Genomic DNA, 19,951 nt, shown 5'->3' with positions numbered 1-19,951 from the left:
TGAGTCAACCAGGGGGTGCTTCCCGCGTTTCTGACACGATCACTACTGGGAGCTACTTTATGGCCCACAGCCCCAACGCACAGAGTCAATCAAAAACAAGATCACAGGCTGCATCCCGCGTCCTACCGCGACAGCCCCACTGTTAGTGATGGATGCCAGTGCTGTGCACTAGAGAGAATAAAGAGCGAGACATCAGTGTTGACAAAAACAGCCATGTGAGGAACATGAAGATGGCGCAGAATATGCTACATCGTAATTTCCTGAACGCTTCCTCGCAGCAGCTGGACGTAGTCGTAGGAATCTGTGATACAGAATTTGCCCTCTATTAGCCGCTAATTAGCGACCAAAATGGTCTTTGCGCTAAATGTGCTTCCTTTTGTCAGTGCATTCAGAAGAGGTCTATAAAATCACAGTAGCTGGAAGAAAATGCTGGAGTTGGAGATTATCTTCGTTTTTAGCTTTTACGCATCTTGAGATGCTGACAGCTTTTGTGAAGACTAGCGAGTGAGCGTGCGTGCCTACGTAGACGTGTTTGTGAGAGCGCTACATTAGGTGGACACGGACGCTGCATCAGCCTGAGACACGCCGGGGACATAATAGAGCCGAGATTTGGAGGCTTTGGCGCTTGCTTCCTTTTTGCCACAAAAGCACAGGACTCTGCATCCACTCGAGACATGCAGCTTGTGTCCGCGCAGAAAGGCGAAACGAGCCTTCGTTTCTTAATTTAGCCTTATCATTTACGATATCAACATAAGGATGCTCGCTCTAGCGGAGGAAGAATAACCAAATATGTGGATACCTACAGAGGAGGAGAAAATCGGAGTTGGTAAGTTAATTGCATAATTTTCCTCGATGGCTTTTCTATTCGATTTTTTGTTTTACTGATTCCATTATGTTTTACGCATACAATCATTGTGTATCGACAACCTGCATTAGAATCATCACATTTAGTAGACACATTATTTATTAAATATGGCTACTGGAAAGCATATAGGCTACTCCAAAGACTGAGAAACGCTGCAAAGAGGGGGAATTGCGTGGGATGATACAGTCTACAAGCTATCACCTTAGAGATGTTGTGGCTTTCACAAACGCAGCTTTAAAGCAGGCTCCAAATTAGTGCTCTAGAAAGAATTGTAGATCTGTGGGTTGGTCGTTTATGTTTTTTCCCCCTATATCGAGTGTTACAGGGAGAAAAGAAAAAAAACGCAATTCATACTGAAGCCACAAGGGGGCATCGTGACTGCGTCCATCCAACAGGTGTAGGCTGCTTGAGTAAAGCTGGATCTACCTGTAGATGGAAAGTACTGCAACTGCAGTGGTTCTGGTAACAAGAAACCAACGCATACATCTGACGTGCAGTCTATCGACAACAAGTTTTAAACCACACACAGCTGGGAGCAAATGTTACAAGCATGTTTTTAGCCGTAGATGTCCTCAAATGCAGCAAGTGACTAAAGCGTATAGTCCATACTATAGTCAGCTGCCATCACAGGAATGACTCATGTCCACAGCTTGGTAGTTACAGAGCTACTCGTGTTTTCTGGCACATGAAACTCCTTTATACACCCACACATGCACTTTATTTAGGAAAATATTTTTTGCTGTTTCATAAAGCGGGCATATGGGCTATACGCAATCTTGCGTACATGCAGTTATGGTAGCGTCTATTAATCGCATTGAATCGTTTCTCTCTCACATTTAAGTGAGGTAAGTGAGGCGCAGATAGATGGTGGGCAGTCGATGCCGGAGAGAGGCAGTGAAAGAGGTAGTGCGTTTTACAAAAGCAACAGATCGGCGCAGCCTCTGCAGCCTGCGGCGTGGAGCTACCTGGCGCTGTCCGCGGTGCTGAAACTCGAACAAACGGTCAAATGTGACTTCACACATTTCAGTGCACTTTGTAAATACGTCACACACATTGGCCCAAAGGTTGTTCAGTGTGGCACAAGGAACAGTGACACCCTAGACTTTCGTTTTTTAGTGACTCACATATGCCCCTAGCCTTTTAACATGATACAGCCCCTTTTACGACAGTACCCAAAAGACATTGCCAATGATGAATTCCCTCTTTACCTAATGTTTTGTTGCATTTTCATATCTCAAACTCTAGGCCTGTACCTCCCTGCCTTATGTAATTGGCTGTGTCTTAACAGCTGGAGACCACTTCATAAAATATTAACTTTAGATTCCTTAGAGCCCTATTTTATATGTTTTGTTTCTATATTGTTATACTTCATTTATGACTAAAGGCTATTGATTCTTAGAAAGTAGTGGACAATAACCTCTCTTCCATCTAACAGTAACTGATGATTAATTATGAATGAAATGCATGAAATGTCAAAAGTAATGATGACCTATCATTATAGGCCTAATATAAATTATGAATGAGAGTTTGGAGTTTAGACTGTGGCCAGGGAGTTAAGCCTCCAATTGAAGCATCACCTTTACACCATGAACACATGATGGAAACACTTTAATTTGTAATCTTAACTTTCTTAATTGTTTATTATTTACATCTGTGGACACCAATTATACAATATACTAGTGGTTTGGAGGGCCTTTATTTGGGGCCTTGTGTGCAACAACTCAACTCATCTGTGAAAATGTTTGGAATGTATTATTTATTTAACCCCTGAAAACAAATGTGTGCAGCTGTTTCCACTCCAGACTCACTCTACTGTTGCTTTTTAAGTTTTTTAAATGGGACAACACAAAACACTGCAAATGTATCAAGATGTCACAGCAATTGGAATCTTAAAATCCCAAGGAAGTGTCTGTTTGGCAGGTCTCTTATGGTTTGTTAAGGACACAGTGAATATTAATGAACACAAATGTGACTCGTGCGTGCAAACACGCCACACTGGACTTTCATCGGGGGTAATTTCCCTCCATTGTCCGTACTCATGCTCACATACACACTTTCATTAATCCTGGCCCAGAGTGGACCCTATTGTACATGTTTTACTGACAGGGGAAACTAACGTTCCCAAAGGACACCTACAAAAGCACAGAAAGAACATTCCAACTCCACACAAGGAAACCCCCTAGCGCCATAATTGAAACTGGGACCTTCTTGCGGTGAGGCAAGAGCGTGAATAAAGGCCCATGCCGCCCAATCTAAAACTCTACACTGATTAATGATTATTCTTTTAGAGCTTTGTACATAGGGCTTGGTGATATGAAGCTAAAACAAATTGTGATCTGATCGCTGTGACAATCAACATATTTTGAAAGATTGTCATATCGTGAGTCAGTTTTTATTATGTTTAATGTTCTATGCCCAAACACAGACACACGGTTCCACCTACTCCTTCTATTGGGCAACCACTTCCATGCTCTGAGTGAGTGAAAACATGAATTGTAATACTATTATGATCAAGGCTTTAAGAAAAGCATAGTATGAATATTTTTTGCATATAACGCACCACAGATTCAAGTCTTTTATGAAAGTACAGTAAGAAAGTACAGTATTCATCATTTTCCTTATAAATGTTATTAAAGGGACTAGACTGAGTTTAGAAATGTTAAAATGTTAAAACTGCCTCTAAAATCCTGCACTGTCACTCAAAAAGTTGTTGCTTCAGCCTGAAGTACTAAGCTTAAAATAGAAACTGCAGTTACGTGTAAGACCTGAGGTGGCAGTAGCGAGTATAAAAATGACAACAACAACAACAACATCTTGCGATTCTCAAACTATAGGAAAGGTGCCACACATAAAGGTGTATGTTTAATTTGGTTGTTGGTTGAGTTTTCCTGTTCAAAGCCAAATATATATAAAAAAAATAAAGCCATGTAATATTTCACCCAATAATATAAATAACTACAAACATGTCTTTCATTATGGTACCTAAACATGCATCTACTGGGAATGGGCTCTCCTCAGACCCAACTCGTGTATCTTTTGCTGGATCACAAGCTCATCTTCATGGAGATGTTGCTACTTTTGCTTTGACAGGTTAGATGCGCTACTTGCATAGGATTATCTGTGTGTAGATTCTAGCTGATCCTGTGGAGCAGGTTTGCCGAGCAAGTACTGCACGTTTGTTTGCGTATCAGCATTTTGGACACAGTTTAGGGGCTAGTTGCTCTGGAATCTTCCGCAGGGAGGCTTTAAGTTGCACTTCTAGCTGGTGATCAGGGCCTAATGTCATTCCAGCATTGATTCTTTTTTAAATAAATAACAGAGGTGATGTAAAGTGATTGCAAAGTTAACAAAGGGGAATCACAAGATTGCTCTTCTATCTGCTCATTTTCCTTCAAGATGCACTGACTTAGCAGTTTTGTTGATGTTAATAACACTTTTGAAATGAATGAATAAATAAATAAATACATTAAATGCCATTCCAATCCTGATGCAATCACAATTTGTTCCTACATTAGCTGTGGTTTGTGTAGCAAAGTTACTCCCTGCTCATCATCCTTGCTTGCTAAGACTTCTCTTTGTGTTGCTCTGGTGTTTTCTGGTTCATTCCTCTTTCATTCTGCTGGAAACTAATACTGTCCTTCGCGGATTGCAGTAGACGGGAATCCCAGTGTTAGTGAATCCCCCATGCATTAAGTCTTTTGGGAGAGTGAGCGCATTGGGGTTGTATTGAAAAAAACATGACTCAGAACTAAAACGCTTGTGTAATGTCTTAACTTGTCCAGAACTGGGACAGGACCATTCAACCTACATGCTTCATTAAATACACATCACAGACACAGGCGCCCACTCCAAACTTTTTCCTGTGCTTTATTACTTAGGAAAAAAATATAGAACTTTAGTTAACAACTTTTAATCATTTTGTTTCAGTCAAGCCCACTTTGACGATCAAACTCTGACCTACAAGTTGGTCCAACAGGCTGCACATATCGGTCAACAGAGATGAGTTAATTGAAAAGTTTACATTTTAGTAATTACCTTGTCATTCCTTTGGGAAATTACCAGCTGATAATCCGTTGATGATAGTTTTAGCAACCCACTGTTATTGTTGTGCTGCCAGGATTACCTTCCATGGTCCTGCGAGGGCCATTGGTAACTTACTGTGTTTTTTTTGTTGTTGTTGTTGGCTGCCTCTGAACCAAGGTCATCATCTCTGTCCATGCACCACTGTTCTGAGTCTTCAGGACACGTTAGCGTCTCTCAGTCCCTCTGCACTGGAGCTGGCCACAGGGCTCGCATCTCTACAGCCTCATAGCATTAATTATACTCACATTGTTCTTGTGCATGTTTCTCGCTGCACCTCAGCAAAAACGGAGGCGTAAACAAGGCCACATGCGTCGACGTTTTACAGTAAGTCAAAGCTATGCGTACTGTTCTGTAGGTTGCACTCTTGCCACATATCAAGAAGACACCGGCACTTACGCAGTAGAGTAATCCTCCTGCTAGTTACACTTGACTTCTGGCTCACAATCTGACTTGAAATGGGCCCCCGGTGGCAAAGTGTGTCTTCACAAGAGCCTCTTTCACCTTTACATGAATTATTATTATCATTATAGTAAGGCTGTACAATATGGTGCTGGAATAAAAGTTAAGCATGGCTATTACTGGTTTGTTCTCGACCCATATTCCACAATAAATGTAAATAGACACATTATTTCAGATAAGCCAATGGTTAGCACATGGAACTAAAACAGACAGGAAAATGACCTCGAAGCCTAAAGGGAGTTTTGATGTCAAAATGTGACAATGTCTCTCACGCAGATGAGGCTTCGACTTCTTGCTATCGAGTTTCTAATGGTGTGTGAGTGCAGCTTTTGCAATTCAAATGAAATAGAGGCCATTAAAGAACAGCTCTCTCAAACTGGAAGTGCTTAGTTCTGGACAGAAAAGGCCAGAGGCAGAGCAAAACGGTGACAAAAAAAGGTGGATCTTTAACCAGATTGTTGCTCGCACACAGTTGTGCACTACACCCAATGTGCCATTCTAGGCCCTTTAAAATGAACCTTTTTTTTTTATGTGACCTTGATTTAACCAGGAAAATCCCACTTTGATTCAGGATGTCTCCATCAGGGTTTTTTTTTGGCCCCACAGTGCACCCATTTGACATGTTTTTAGCTCCAGAATTCAACCTGGAACCTTCTTGCTGCGTCACTGTCAGAACTAAGTGTGAAATGTGTTAGTTTTTACATGGGGGCTGAATCTTTGGGGTCCATTTAAAGATTTACTAATTTTCATATGGATTTTTGAAAACGTTTAGAAATCTCGTATGATCTGAGAACTAACTGTTGAGAGGCACATGCTTTGATAGAATCACCAAGCTTTAAGGGACTGATTTAGCCATTGGTATTGGCATGTACGCTGAACCTTGTGCCACATTTAAAAATAAAACAGGCTGTATCTGCTAAATATATTGTTTGAGCAGATTACAAAGTGTTGCATGTTCTGCTGTTATGCTGTTTCAGGTGTTTGTTTTTTTATAACTGATTTAGTCTAAATGCTCATATAAACACAATGTTCTGTCAGTATTCAGTCTTGGTTTAGTCCTTGTTTACTCACTTATCGTGCCGATTTACTTTGAACACTGTAGGCCTTTTACTGGTTTAGTTCTGGACTTAATAATGTGCTATTTAAATGAAGTCCTATCAATTGATTTAATCGTTATAGTAGTGCTTCTAGCATAGTCGAGAACTGTTTTATTCCTGGTTCAGGCCTTATCCTTGTAATAGTGGCCACTAAACCCTTGAATTTGACGACGAGCGGTTGCCTTAGTTACTTCAGAACAGGAAGTGGATATACTCAGATCCAGGCCCCTCCCCCTCACGGTCTCCTGGCTGCTTCATCAGCAGTGATTCACGCTAGATTCTCCTCCAAGGGCCTCCGCCATTTGTTGGTTTTAAATCATCAGTGGAGATTTGTTAAATATTACACAAGTTTGAACAGTATAGACCAGGGGCTTGTGTGGATATTATTGCTCGATCCGCATGGTAGTGATGTGCTGACTCCGAGTCTCCACCCTGGTTCCCTAAAGTGTTTATTGTGCCTAAATACTATAGGTGGTTCTCAGTATTTAACTTTTATTTTTGACCGGGATTAGCCTTTTTTTTTTTTGGTCTATAATCACTAGGGGGCCACTTTTATATGTGTAGCTCCTTTAGTGAATGTAATTTCTCAGACTTCACATATTTGAGACTAAATCAAGAATAAACCAGCTCTATATCTTCTCTAAAATTGGACCAAGCAGTGGCCAGTCAAATTTAAGAGTCAAATAAAGCAGCGATATTTTATCTTTGCCATAGTTTTAGAACCACCATCTATTCTCGTGTCTATCTCCAAAGATAATCATGTTTTAATCAGGGTTTAAGGAAGTCTATATGTATGGTCAAAGACTTTGTGTGGATGATGCTGCAAAAGCAGGATTTATGCAAATGCAGACTTATGCTAAAGCGTCGTTTAGCCATACGACTTAGCAGTGCTGCGTGGGTTTTATTTTGGGAGACAGTTCAATTAACTTAACAGTGCACCCAAATCAGAGCGCTTAAAATTAATTGCTTATTAAAACGACTCTCCACTGCAGGGTGGGCGCTTGTTTACACTTCGCTAAGCAGCGGATCCTCCTGTGTGACTCCCAGTTTGATCTGGAAAGCTACATACTAGGCATTCACAAACAGGGGACAAACTGCTCATCTTAACCCACAGAAGTCTGATGTAACTACCGGTGTGTAATTGATATGATCATACATTTTGCTCATGCCTTTTGCAGTGATTTGCAACTTCCGGTCATCGACATGTCAAGCCTTAGTCCTGGAGATTGGGGAGACTGTGCAGATCCTCGAAAAGAGCGAAGGTAAGCAAAAAGCACACAGTACATTTACAATGTGTTTAAAATACTTTCTGAAAAGGAAGGCGTAGAATTCTTCGACGTTGATGTTGAATTTTCTCTTTGCCCTTTTCCACAGGATGGTACAGAGGCTTTTCTACCAAGAAACCTTCCATCAAGGTAATTATAGCAATCTTCACAAACTGCTGTGCTAATACGCAACTAACAAAAAAATCACTGAATGCTTTGTACTGCCACCAAAACACAAAAAGAAAGAATGACATGGCAGAAAAAATATTTCTCTGAATAATTGAATGAGAGAGTATTTTCTCGTTTAGTCACTGAAAACACTTTTACAAAAACAGAAATGGTCTGACCTCTATTTCCAGATGAGGCTTCTGTGTTAAACCTAATCCGATGTTTTAGGCAGGAGCTCCCTTAACATCAGGCTTCATTCCCAAGGGCCCGGGCGATCGTAACAAATTGTAAGGCACTGCTCTGTAACGGGAACGCACTGTGACATGTAAACTTAACATTTCGATTGAATGCCATCAATATGCCCAGGATTGCTTTCATTAATCCCTAAAAAGTTGCATGTTGGTAAGAAGAGAGTTCATTCTAATATACACATAAAAACAAAAGGAGACATCATTTGTTGTTGAAGAATCTACTATTGAAATAATGTATAGAATTTGGCCCGAGGCAAAGCATCACTTTGTACAAATGCCAGTGTTGTACATCTTATATGGTCTAAATTTATGCTCTGCTCTAGAGTACTTTAACAGGCATTTTACCTCTGATTTGTGTAATAATGTTCCTCAAAAGCATCATGAGGGCCAGAGTTTTTGGCCCCTGGGCCTGACATTGCCTACCCCTGCTTTGGTCTGTATTTTGACACACTGTTGTTAGCATTTACAGCAAGAGCCTTTTCAGATTAAGTTTAAAAAGAAACCAGCCTGATTCTGAAGGATGTAGGTGTTTGTGGCTACACACTGTCCTCCCCTACTCTTCATCAGCTATTTACAGTTTTATCACTCCCCTCCATTTTGTTATGTTCTGCTTCCCACACTGCTGCGCGCCCATAGTCAAAAGTGTGAGATCGGAGAATTTGCTTTCCACACATCTGGAAGAATGCAGTTGTCCCATTGGACTATACAGGAGGCTTGGCAGTCAATATATCCTTCAAACGACAAGGTCCTTCTCTGTGAACTGCCTTTGAACCCTGCATTTAAAGGACCTATCAGCATTTTCATAGGAACGACTGACGTGCAAAATGAAACAAAAGATTTTCAATGAATGTGCAGCCAAGGTTGGGCAGAAATCGATATAATCTGTGACAAATGTTTTCAGGAGAACAACATGCATTTTGTTTTAGAATAATTCACTATTAACAATATATCAGCTCAATTGAAATCATGTTGTGTATAATCCAAAATGTTACGCAGTGTGTGTGGTAAACAGTTGTAGCTCAGGGTCCTTTCATTAACAGGAAAAAGCACACAATAATGAAAAATAGAAACTCTCTAAACCAGGGGTGACCAAAGTGCGGCCCTGGGGCCAAATGCGGCTCTCAGACCAATTTTTGGGGGCCCTCAGGCTCCTTGTTGAAATGTTATACATCGCCAGAGATAGTACTTATACTGCAAGTTTAATAATTCTGCCCAATTAAAACATAAAAAAAAAAAAAAAACTCTTAAATGCACCTTGTTGAATGTTTGACTCCACTGACCAATGATCTGTGGCCCTAATTGCTGTACACACTTTAATATTCGGCCATCGATTAAAAAGGTTTGGACACTGCCCTAAACCATAGTCAATGATCTGAACTGGGCCCATTCGACTGGCGTCCCTTTAGCAGAGTGGATAAGGTCATCTCTGAGGGAGAGACCTCACCACCTCACAGTCTCTTCTGTCGTACCTCAGGAAGAAGACTGAACTCTCCCCTTCCTTCCCTCTGCCCTATTGTGCACATATGTATTTAATATTGCTATGTTAACTTTTTGCTTCAGTGGATTGAGAGAAACACTTTTTCCATTCTCTGCATTTACTTAGTAGAATTGACAACAAAGATGATTGAATGGAATTAAATATGATGAAGGCAGTTACTATAGTCATTGCAATATTTTAATATAGTCACAATATTGGTGCTAATTGCTGTAGGGGTATTTAGATTAAGTAAAAGTGTAATAAAAACTACTTATAAACGTTCTGACCTGTATGATAATTTGTGTTTTAGAATAAAGATTCAGTTTATAGTGCACATTTCAAATAACTTATAATAACAAGCCTTAGCAAACAAGCCTTGCACATGATTGTAGAAATCCACACTACAGGATAATGGCTTTATACATAATGAATTAATATGGATTCATTACTATGGAGACAGTTTTTGCGATTCGCTAATTAAGACAATTGAAATAATGTTTTTATTTCAATTATTTAAGTCATTATCAGAGTCATGTATTGTTCACTTTTGACATCACAGTGCAGATTTAACCTCTTAAATTATTTTCCTCAGGGCATCTTTCCGGCCAGCTACGTCCACCTGAAGAAATCCACAGTGATCAACAGAGGGTGAGTTGTGTCATCGTAATGCTCTTTACGTTTGAAAGAAATCGCTTGTTTAAACAATCCCTTAGCTTCAGAAATGTAACGCAGATGGTCCGTGAGCTCTTTCAAACTTGTAAAGCTGTTTATGTGCTCTGTCATCATCACACCGGCTATACTGCACACCACTCAGCTTTGTCACACCCCTCATCACGTTTTAAATACATGCACCATACATCATAAAATATAGACACAGCATTACCTATTGATGACTTTCTATGTGAGAGAGGCAACATAAACACCACTAAGTATTTAATGCAGGTTCGGCTCATAACACTCTCTGCGTCATCTTTCCCCTCACCAACTTTGCATCCACTGCGTTAATCTTCCTCTTTTGTCTCCCTCTATGTCCCTTGACTTGATTATTTCTATATTATTATTTATGTCTAATACTAAAATCATACATTACTTTCTATTGTTAAAGATTCTAAACTGATTACCCCGCAAGAATCGCTTTTCAAAGTGATATACAGTAAGTAGGGCCTATACGACAAGTGCAGGCCCTCTCAGTCTTAGCTGTGCTATTTTTAAACATTCATAATAGTTTGGCTCTGTCGGCAGCATGGTGAAGCAGCGGGTAATGCTCTCGCCTCACAACAAGAATATCCTGGGTTTGAGGCTACCCCCATGGTTAGAGTGTAAAGTGAAAAGGTTAGGGTTAAAGGAAGCTATTTTCATCAAAAAGAACCGACCCACTGTTTACCTTGGGGGTGGTCTCAGACCCAACTCGTCTTCACTGTACCACGGACTCCTCAGCTCAAGGGAGCAGCAGGGCTTTGTTTATGAAAGTAGGACCTAATAACTTCTCTTGTGGCCCCTGTAAACAAATAAATAATCTGTAAACAACAAGGGCAATAGGTACCTCATTCGGAAGTGGCCAGAGTTTAAATAACATGTGTGAGTCTAGCCAGTTTCGTTTGACTAGAAGAGTGAGAAGAAGTTTCTGAAGAAGAAATTGTCTCGGTTCAATCAACCAAGTCCAGTCAACACAATATTTGAATATCCGACTATTCCCAGACTTTACAATAACGTAGGAATATATCGGGGGGTATGAATACTTTCTGAACCTGGGGCTGTCACGATTAATCGACTTATCGTTCAATAAATAACAGATAAACTATATATTTTTGGGCCCGATATTCATCGTCTGTACATATTTCATGTTTATTGCAGCTTGTGTGGTATTTTAGGATATGATGATGCACTTTTAGAAGTATTGGTAGAGTCAATAATATTGTTTATCCCGATACTTTCCTGCTTCAATATATCCAACTTCAAATTTGTTTTCATGACAGGCCTATTTGAACCCACTGTATTTCCTCCTTGCTCTATGTCCAAACCATCTTATTAAGCTTAAATGAATAAGAGCATACAGTGGGTTCAGAAAGTATTCATACCCCTCAGTATATTCCTGAGTTATTATGAAGTGTATTCAACGTCTCCTCAATGCAACATTGTTTGTCTCATCACTTTCTTACCAGCTTGCGATCTTACTAAAACATCATCTATTTTCCACAGTGTCCATTGCATGATATAAAGCTGTATTTTTAATGGTCAAGTGCTGACATAATCCCACAAAGTCGCACAGAGCCACAAATGTGCGGTCACCCAGAGTTCCCCGCACAAAAGCTATTGTTGTTGAGGCCAAACTGAAGGCAGAGACAAAGACTGTATTAGCAGCTCAAACTCATATAGATGGAAAATCTGTGCCCAGGGATCTGCGAGGACTGGGAGCACTACTTATTTGTATATTGACTATTTGTAGTAATTTTCTTCTACATTTGAGATTATGAAACAATATTTGTAATAAACAAAATGGTCACTTTTAGAATGATGCTTTCTTAATAATGGCGCGACAAAACAAATAATATTTCAAATGATCGGTTACAGCGGCGATTCATTCATTCACTTCACATTCTAATGTTGTTTAAACAATTTTATGTAAACTACTTCTGAAGCCACAGCTGCCCTTGCTATATGTGAACATGTCATTCCTCATTTGAAAGCTAAGATCTCCAGAGTTCAGTCACTGAGCTGAAACTACTGGAGGCTGCAGTATCATTAATGCAGACTTCAGGACAGGTGCAGAAATGTCCAAACTGCTTTTAGCCAGAGGATCTGGAAATCCAAATTGTGGGGCTCATCCTCCTTTCTGATTGGACAATCTGATTGGAATAACTTTTACATAATAAAAAATGTGCTTCTGTAATTTGAGAATAAACATTGCAATTATTATCAGTGAACCCCACATTTCCTTTTGAACAAATAGGTAACCTTTATAAACATTTTTGTTGTACTTTTAAAGCAGTACTAAGTAACTCATGCCTCTGGAGGCCATAAGCACCACTGCAGGTGATGTAGCATGTTGCGTTTTTTTACTCATTCATTGTCCATTAGTGTAAATACTACGCTGATAGAAAAGACAACGGGAGAGAGGGATATTGTACATTGTGCCACAACTCAATGGAGATCATTCTTGTCACTCAAACTGTAAATACTGTGTAAGTGACGCTAGCCTGCAGTTAGCATTGCCCGTTAGACTGTTAGCTTCTTCTTCGCGATTCCATTGGTGTGTATTGCGCCACCGACCCGGAGGCAGGAAAGTTGCAAGTGCATGCTTTTCTGGCCAGAGACACTTTTACCCCCAGAGGGACCACGAAAAGGACTTCTTAAGGTAAACAAGTTACTTAGTACTGCCTTAAATGACACAAATGTGGGAGCAATTCCGCACTTCCACCACCGATGACCCACTCATACAACACATTTACATTGGAAAGTTGGGTGAAAAAGTCTTGGAAACAATGCCAATATCTGGTTATCTGACGATGACACTACATTTTCTTATTGCAGAATTATGTATACGTAACACCGACGACTTGTACTGGAGTGAATAAGTCCTGTTTATTTGAATGTGCTGCAGGCTGTGTGAGACTGTGGTGCCCCTGGAGGACCCCATCATCACAGAGACCACCTCCACACTGCAGGAGTGGGGAGTGCTCTGGAAACAGCTCTATGTGGTGAGTACTGCTCTACCTACTTACCTCGGCTAACATCGCTTTATGGAGATTAGCAGAAATTCAGAAGCTGTGATTTTTATCTTATAATCCTGACTACTAAGGAAGAATTCTAATGACCGACATTATGATATCAATCACAATGAATGTCGTAATTGTTACACCTTTCATCAGCTTCACACTTTCACACTTCATTCCATCTTTAGTCACATGTATGCACATTAGTAAAAAAGAGTATTTAAGTTGATGCACTGATAACAGAAGCAATACCTCAGTGAAAGAAGTTAAGGCTCATCATGACCTTTCATGAATCAGGTCATAGCCAAAGTCTATCCGTATTTGCAGACTTTATTGGCCCTGTGGTGAAATTTGTCCAATACGTTACTCATCCTTCAACCAGTGCCTCAAGGGTGACCTGTCAGGATCAGTGTGTGACCACAGTGCTGTGCCCTGGGACAGATCTCCAGATCCTCAGCTTGGGTCATGGTGTGAAGTACCTAGCTTTAGGCTTTAGCCACACTGGGGTTTCAGGGGAAACCAGAGCACCTGGAGGAAACCCACCCAGCCAGGGGGAACATACAAACACCACACAGAAAGGCCCCACCCAGCCAAAGAATCAAACTGGGAACTTCTTCCAGTAAGGCAAGAGAGCAGCCTCTGTGCCACCTTGCCAATATAGTGTTTTGTTGTAAAAATATGAAATAAAACAAATCTGTTAAACGTTTTGTTCCTCTCATGTTTGCACACTACTAGACTTGAGTAATGCGTAATCTAAGTGAATGGAGCAACTGTATTTAACAACATTTGAACCAAATAAGCGACCGAATCAATCTCTCAAAAGGATTAGATTATTGTCTCATTGGTCATATTTCATATTCATATCATATGTCATATTTAACTGTCTTAATCACCAGTGATATTAATCAGTAACCTGGGATATCGTGACATCTTTAGTTATTTGCCTTCAGCTTGTCACTGTCAGCCTACATTTACTTACACTACTATCCGCCATGAGTACGTAGGAGATGTAATGCTGATATGGCCTACCAGTCTGTCACATGTGATTTCACAGTGTGTCATTCAAACCATTGATTAGCCTTGGCCTCAGCCTGATTGATTCTGCCTTGACTTCAGATCCACCTCTGCCCTTCAAATGCTGCTACATCTACAGTGCCGTGTGTGCAACCTTTTGTTCTGTAAATTTCATAGACTTTCATGAACAAACATTGATACAAACTGAATGTCATTAGAAATAGATATATATATACAGTGGCCATTAACTCCATTGTAACCGGTTTGAAGTTGGAGTTGACTGTATACATTGCTGACTTGGTGAAAGTGTGATTTTTACACAACCAGTCATATTGGAGCTGGAGGCATAGATTTGGTGATGTAACTTCTATGGAGCTAATGTGGAGCTTGGAAATAACATTTAGCTTGTTTTGGTGCCATGACATTGGCCATGTTGCTTCATCCATAAAACATGACTGACTATAAGGCACACATCAATTAATTAAAGTTCTGTTTTTTTATAGTTTGAACCAAAAAAAAAGAACATGTTGGAACTGTTACAACCTGTTTAAATGATTGAATGCCTTTTAAACTGTGTCATAGATGAATTTCTGCCTCTATTGGGACAGACAATGAAGATCTCTTATCTTATCTTTCTAAATGTACAGCTTTGCAGTCTGAACTGAACATTGCCTTTTGACGACATAATAATAAAAGTAAAATAGTGTCAGGTCACACTTCAGGATTACCAGAACATTGGTATTGAACATTATTATAGTTAAGATTTTGCTAATAAAAAGATAAATAAATTACTAAATACGTTGGTTTGACGTTTTTCAACTTTTGTTTTATAAATTGGCCACTTTACCAGGTACATTTTTGCTACCAGCATTAACGTTTAAGTGCACGGAAACTCGAGTAGATGTGGGAACACTACAAGTTCATCACAACATATTCTCAAATGTTGGCTGAATGACAATTTGCTAATGCACAATCACCATTTGATACATTGACCTCAGCACACAAAAAGTCTGTATTTAAAAGTCAAATTGCCAACTGTGCCGACTGTTGGAAAAATGTTTTGGATTGTTTTCTCAGAAACACAAGGTGGACCTGTTTCATAAGCTGCGTCATGTGATGAACGAGCTGATAGACCTGCGCAGACAGCTGATACAGGGCCACCTCGCTCAGGACCAAACCAGAGAGATCAAACGCCACATCACCGTGCGCCTCGACTGGGGGAATGAGTGAGTCTCACATAAATGTCACTGCTGAAACACAGAGGCAGCAGCAATGGATACTTTGGATACTTTACTTTAATAGGAGTCTACTTGTAAAGGGAAAAAAATGCGATATTTTGTTAAACTCAACTATACGATAAATTTAAACAAAAGCAGTTTTATTTTTTATCATCCATTGGCTATCACACTATTGTTTCAGGTACTGACCATAAAAAGCATGTAATGTATCCTTGGCCATAACTCAGAGTGTGAAATGGCTTCCTCTATGATGCAACGTAATAGTCATTTAGCAGATGAGTGAGTTTCAAACAGCAAGAGTCAATGCTCAGCCCCGAGGAGGAACTGTGCAGCAATAAACTCAATTCAGCAAAGGCAGACATTATCCTTATAGACGGTCTATGCTCATAATTGAGTTTTACACTCGGTCTTCAGGTCAAATTAATTGGTTAAAGGAACAGGCCACTGTTTTTCCATATTGAGATATGTTCTTACCTGAGCTTAGCTTAGCTTAGGTGCGTACCTGTCTGGTCTTTGTGCGTGCGCTCAGTCACGCAAAAAGACCAACGGGGATGAAGTTAGAAGTAATATGGTTTGTAATATCTTCACTTTACTGCGCGGATGTCGAAGTGCTCCTAAGGTGTTATTACTCCTTACAATATAGTACCCCATTTTATCAGCTTAGAAAATCGACACGTTTAACTTTGTGTAACTATACTTGGATCGTGTAGCTACTCACATAACCATATTTAAATAGGGAAAACTTCACCCCCATTTGGCCCCATAGAGGAGGGGAGGAGAGGCTAAATGCTAGCAACATCTTTGGTCTTTGGTGACTGAGCACACGAGTAAAGACCAGACAGGTACGCATCAACTCATCTAAGCTCAGGTAAGAACATATCTCAGTATGGAAAAACGGTGGCATGTTCAAGAGGACTGTGAATGCGACTGAGATAATTTAAATTCAGTGATGATCTAGTAGCCAAATTTTTACAGACGTAACTTGATCATTAATGCTTTCCCCGCCAAAGCTCTAAATGTCTAAAAGAAGTAGAGCTCAGTTTTCAGAAGTGTTAAGAGTGTTGTGGCTTGAAGTTAAAAGCTAATAGTAAATAATGCTACATATTTACACTAAATATGTGTCCTCTGGTCATTTTTTTTACCCCCAAAGTTGTTACCACATCGGTGAGTGTCCATGGGAAGGAACAAGAACTCATCACCCTGAGTAAAGTGTAGGAAGCCTCATGCTCCGTGAAAAGGGTCTCTACCTAAATTTTAATGTACTGTAACTTATGCACAATAATACAGTATATCCTATATGGTCTCAGCTCAGAGTTTAGCATATGAGCTTTTCATCAGTATTCATGATAGTATAATTAGTATTTATGAAGACAAAAAAAAATATTGTTACATAAGTTAATCTAGCTTTCACTTTGCCTGCTTTCCACAGACACCTTGGGCTTGACCTTGTTCCCAGAAAGGACTTTGAGACGGTGGATCCAGATCAGATCAGTGTCTCTGAGCTCTATAAAATGGTATGGATTACACTTTTAAGTTTTTGTTACTTCACGTGCCTTGGCAGATATGTTTTGCTGCATGCCGTCCTTGCCACTCATACTGCTTTTTTTCCTTTGTGCAAAGATGTGTAAATGTAGTGATAATCAACTCACCCGTAAGAGGGTGACCTTTGCACTGCAGCACCATCAAAACAGAGACATTTTACTTTCATCTTGCTTCCATTTGGACTGTGGACTTTTTTTTGCAACCAATAAGCTCTCATTGCGATCCAGACAATATGCAAAATGACAGACTCGGGTAAACCTTTGAAAAAAAAAAATGTGACAGCATACAGGTTTTTATTTATATTCCTGAATATACGTCTTTGCCTTGGTTGCCTAAAACCAGCAGCAGCTGAAGTAAGGACATATCTTCATCAATAAGTAACTCCTCAAATGTATTTTGTCTGTAGTGAAGTGAAGCATATTCACTGGGGAGATAAGACCAAGCCTGTGCCACGGCTAATTTTAGCAAGATGCAATTACGGCGCAGATGTTATGAAATCTAATGTAACACAGAGAAGATGCTGTGCTGGCACCCTGATCCTGGTTAGGCCCCATATGCTGATCAAAACACTCCCCAATAGCCTGCAATTAGACCGTTTATATCGGGGACCTCCTTGAGCGGCTTTTACAAAACAAAAAGAACAGCAAGCTCTGTGCTCTGGGGATACTTGAGTAACTATCGGACATGGGCAGAAAACACCACGGACAGTAAGTTGCGAAGGTGATATTTCAACACAAAGAAAGGCAATTTACTTAGTTTCCTCTTAAAGAGATATTTCAGGATTCAGGATATTTTTTTTGTTATATTTGAAGAGTTTAGTGGTCCTAGGCTAGCACTAAGCTATTGCATGTCTATGGTAACTAGTAGCCTGCATTAAAAACCTCTTTAAAATCATCGAGTAGTCCTCCAAACGTTGACATATCTGATTTGTAGAAAGCGCTTTTGTGAATTCCACGTGTAGTAATGCCGGCCGCGGGTAAACAAACTACTGTAGATCCGGTAATGTAGCAGATCACTCCACCGCTGCGGAGCTTACAACCAGGGAGCTGATGCTGCTCAAATATAAGTTCTTTTAAATGCAAAATGGTTATATTTCAAAAGTGATTCAGTCAGCACAGACATTTATATTTATATTATATAGTCTAGTATACTCAGGTGCATGGGTCAGACTGTTTTTAATACAGGCTACTAGTTACCATAGACATGTGCTAGCCTAGCCACTAAACCACCACCCCTAAACTTTCCAAATGGGGTTGAAACATCATTCCAACAACCCTCCATTGCGACAGCCCGTCAATCCGACAATTTTGACACCGCTATTCCGACAATTGGTCCTTAAGGTTAGGGCTAAGGTAAGGTTACGGTTCGTTAACTAACAACTAATGTATGTCGGAATGGCGGAACGTTGCAAAAAAGATAAAAGAAAAAAATGTCGGAATGCTGGGAAGTTCGATAACAATTGTAAACACCCCCACTCTGACAATTAGACCTCAATGTCGGAATGGGGGGGTGTCGGAATGGCGAGGTGTAACCTCTTCAAATATAAGGAATGCATGAATTAAGAAAATAAATATCTCCAGAAAACCCTCTGGATAACTAGGAAATGAGGCCCTATGTCAAAAATCCTGAAATATCCCTTTAATATCATGTGTAAATCCCATTCAGATGAAAGGCGGCAGTGAATTTGAGATGTAGTACGGGATCTTGCGTTATTGATATTGTGTTTTAGTTTATCCCAGCTTCCCTGTGTAAACATCAATATCTAAAACTAAATTATCGCCGTTATAGCTCAGCTTAAACATAAGTGTGGCAGTAGACTTACTATCTACATATAAATACATTATGTCACTTTATTTTCAGATTATTCTTATAACAATATACAATCTGGGGATTACACGGGTTTCCCCCACTCCGAGACAGAAACTCCATCTTCTCCTGTTGATGTCAGTGGGGCTGTTTGTGTCATAGGGCGGACCATGGCATGGTTCCAGGTCGGTGTTGAAGAGAAGTCGTTTTAAGCTGAACAGAGAAGTGTGTGGGCTCCGGCGGCTTTGTCCTCTCCACTCCCACACACTCACGTTCCCCACCATGTGTAACTGTGAACAGGGCTGGAGCTGGAGTATAGATATAGTTACAGAAGGCTATAAGGAGGAAATTACACTGCAAAGACAAGCTTTTTCATTCTCTAGATTAAATGACATGGCTATAATTGTGAAGTCTCTTTGCACTTCTTTTTCAGCATGTCTCCAGCCGACACTGTGGTCAGCAGAGCACAAACCAGGTACATGTCCCTTCAGAGACTTATTTGTCATCATTTTGGGCTTTTTAAAATGTCTTGATAATGTATAGGTAAAGTCATTATTTAATATTTCATTTTTTCATATCAAATCATGTACTTTGTTGCCTGCTTTGTTTTAACTTATAACAACTACATGGCAAAAGATGTAAGGAGAGTATCATTACGTGTCATTACAGTCCTCGCTTTTTTCACTTGTATTTCATGCACTCAGGCCTAATTGAAATTATTAATTAGATCGAACAATGTTTGTGACATCAATGAATCATCATCTTAAACGACTAGATTGTATAAGCACAGAGCTGTTTTTTTTGTGTGTGATGTGTCACTATATTGTTTCAATTCAGTGTCTCATAAATAACAATGGCATTGCATAATATCTCTTACATAACAACCACGAGTAAGGGCTTTGTTTTCTTAACTAATTCCATGTCATATAATGCATTCTACTTTATTTGTAGTACAATGCAATGATTCCTATGT

General features: G+C 39.9%; 1 protein-coding gene across 1 annotated transcript in view; it reads left to right on the top strand.

Annotated features, from left to right (window-relative positions):
* Positions 1-352: 352 nt before the first annotated feature.
* The window catches only part of LOC306964042 (dedicator of cytokinesis protein 3-like), a 52,912-nt gene continuing 33,313 nt past the window's right edge, over positions 353-19,951 (top strand). The window contains exons 1-8 of the mRNA XM_079557882.1: positions 353-826; positions 7,683-7,766; positions 7,879-7,919; positions 10,258-10,313; positions 13,267-13,363; positions 15,470-15,618; positions 17,060-17,144; positions 19,412-19,453. Of these exons, the coding sequence (XP_079414008.1) occupies positions 790-826; positions 7,683-7,766; positions 7,879-7,919; positions 10,258-10,313; positions 13,267-13,363; positions 15,470-15,618; positions 17,060-17,144; positions 19,412-19,453 (591 nt within the window). The 5' untranslated portion in view covers positions 353-789. The remainder of the gene's footprint in view (positions 827-7,682; positions 7,767-7,878; positions 7,920-10,257; positions 10,314-13,266; positions 13,364-15,469; positions 15,619-17,059; positions 17,145-19,411; positions 19,454-19,951) is intronic.

This window comes from Gobius niger (assembly GCF_951799975.1).
Source record: "Gobius niger genome assembly, chromosome: 6".
Lineage (NCBI taxonomy): Eukaryota > Metazoa > Chordata > Actinopteri > Gobiiformes > Gobiidae > Gobius > Gobius niger.
Note: the sequence above shows the minus strand (reverse complement) of the source record. Positions and strands in the feature narration are given on the sequence as shown.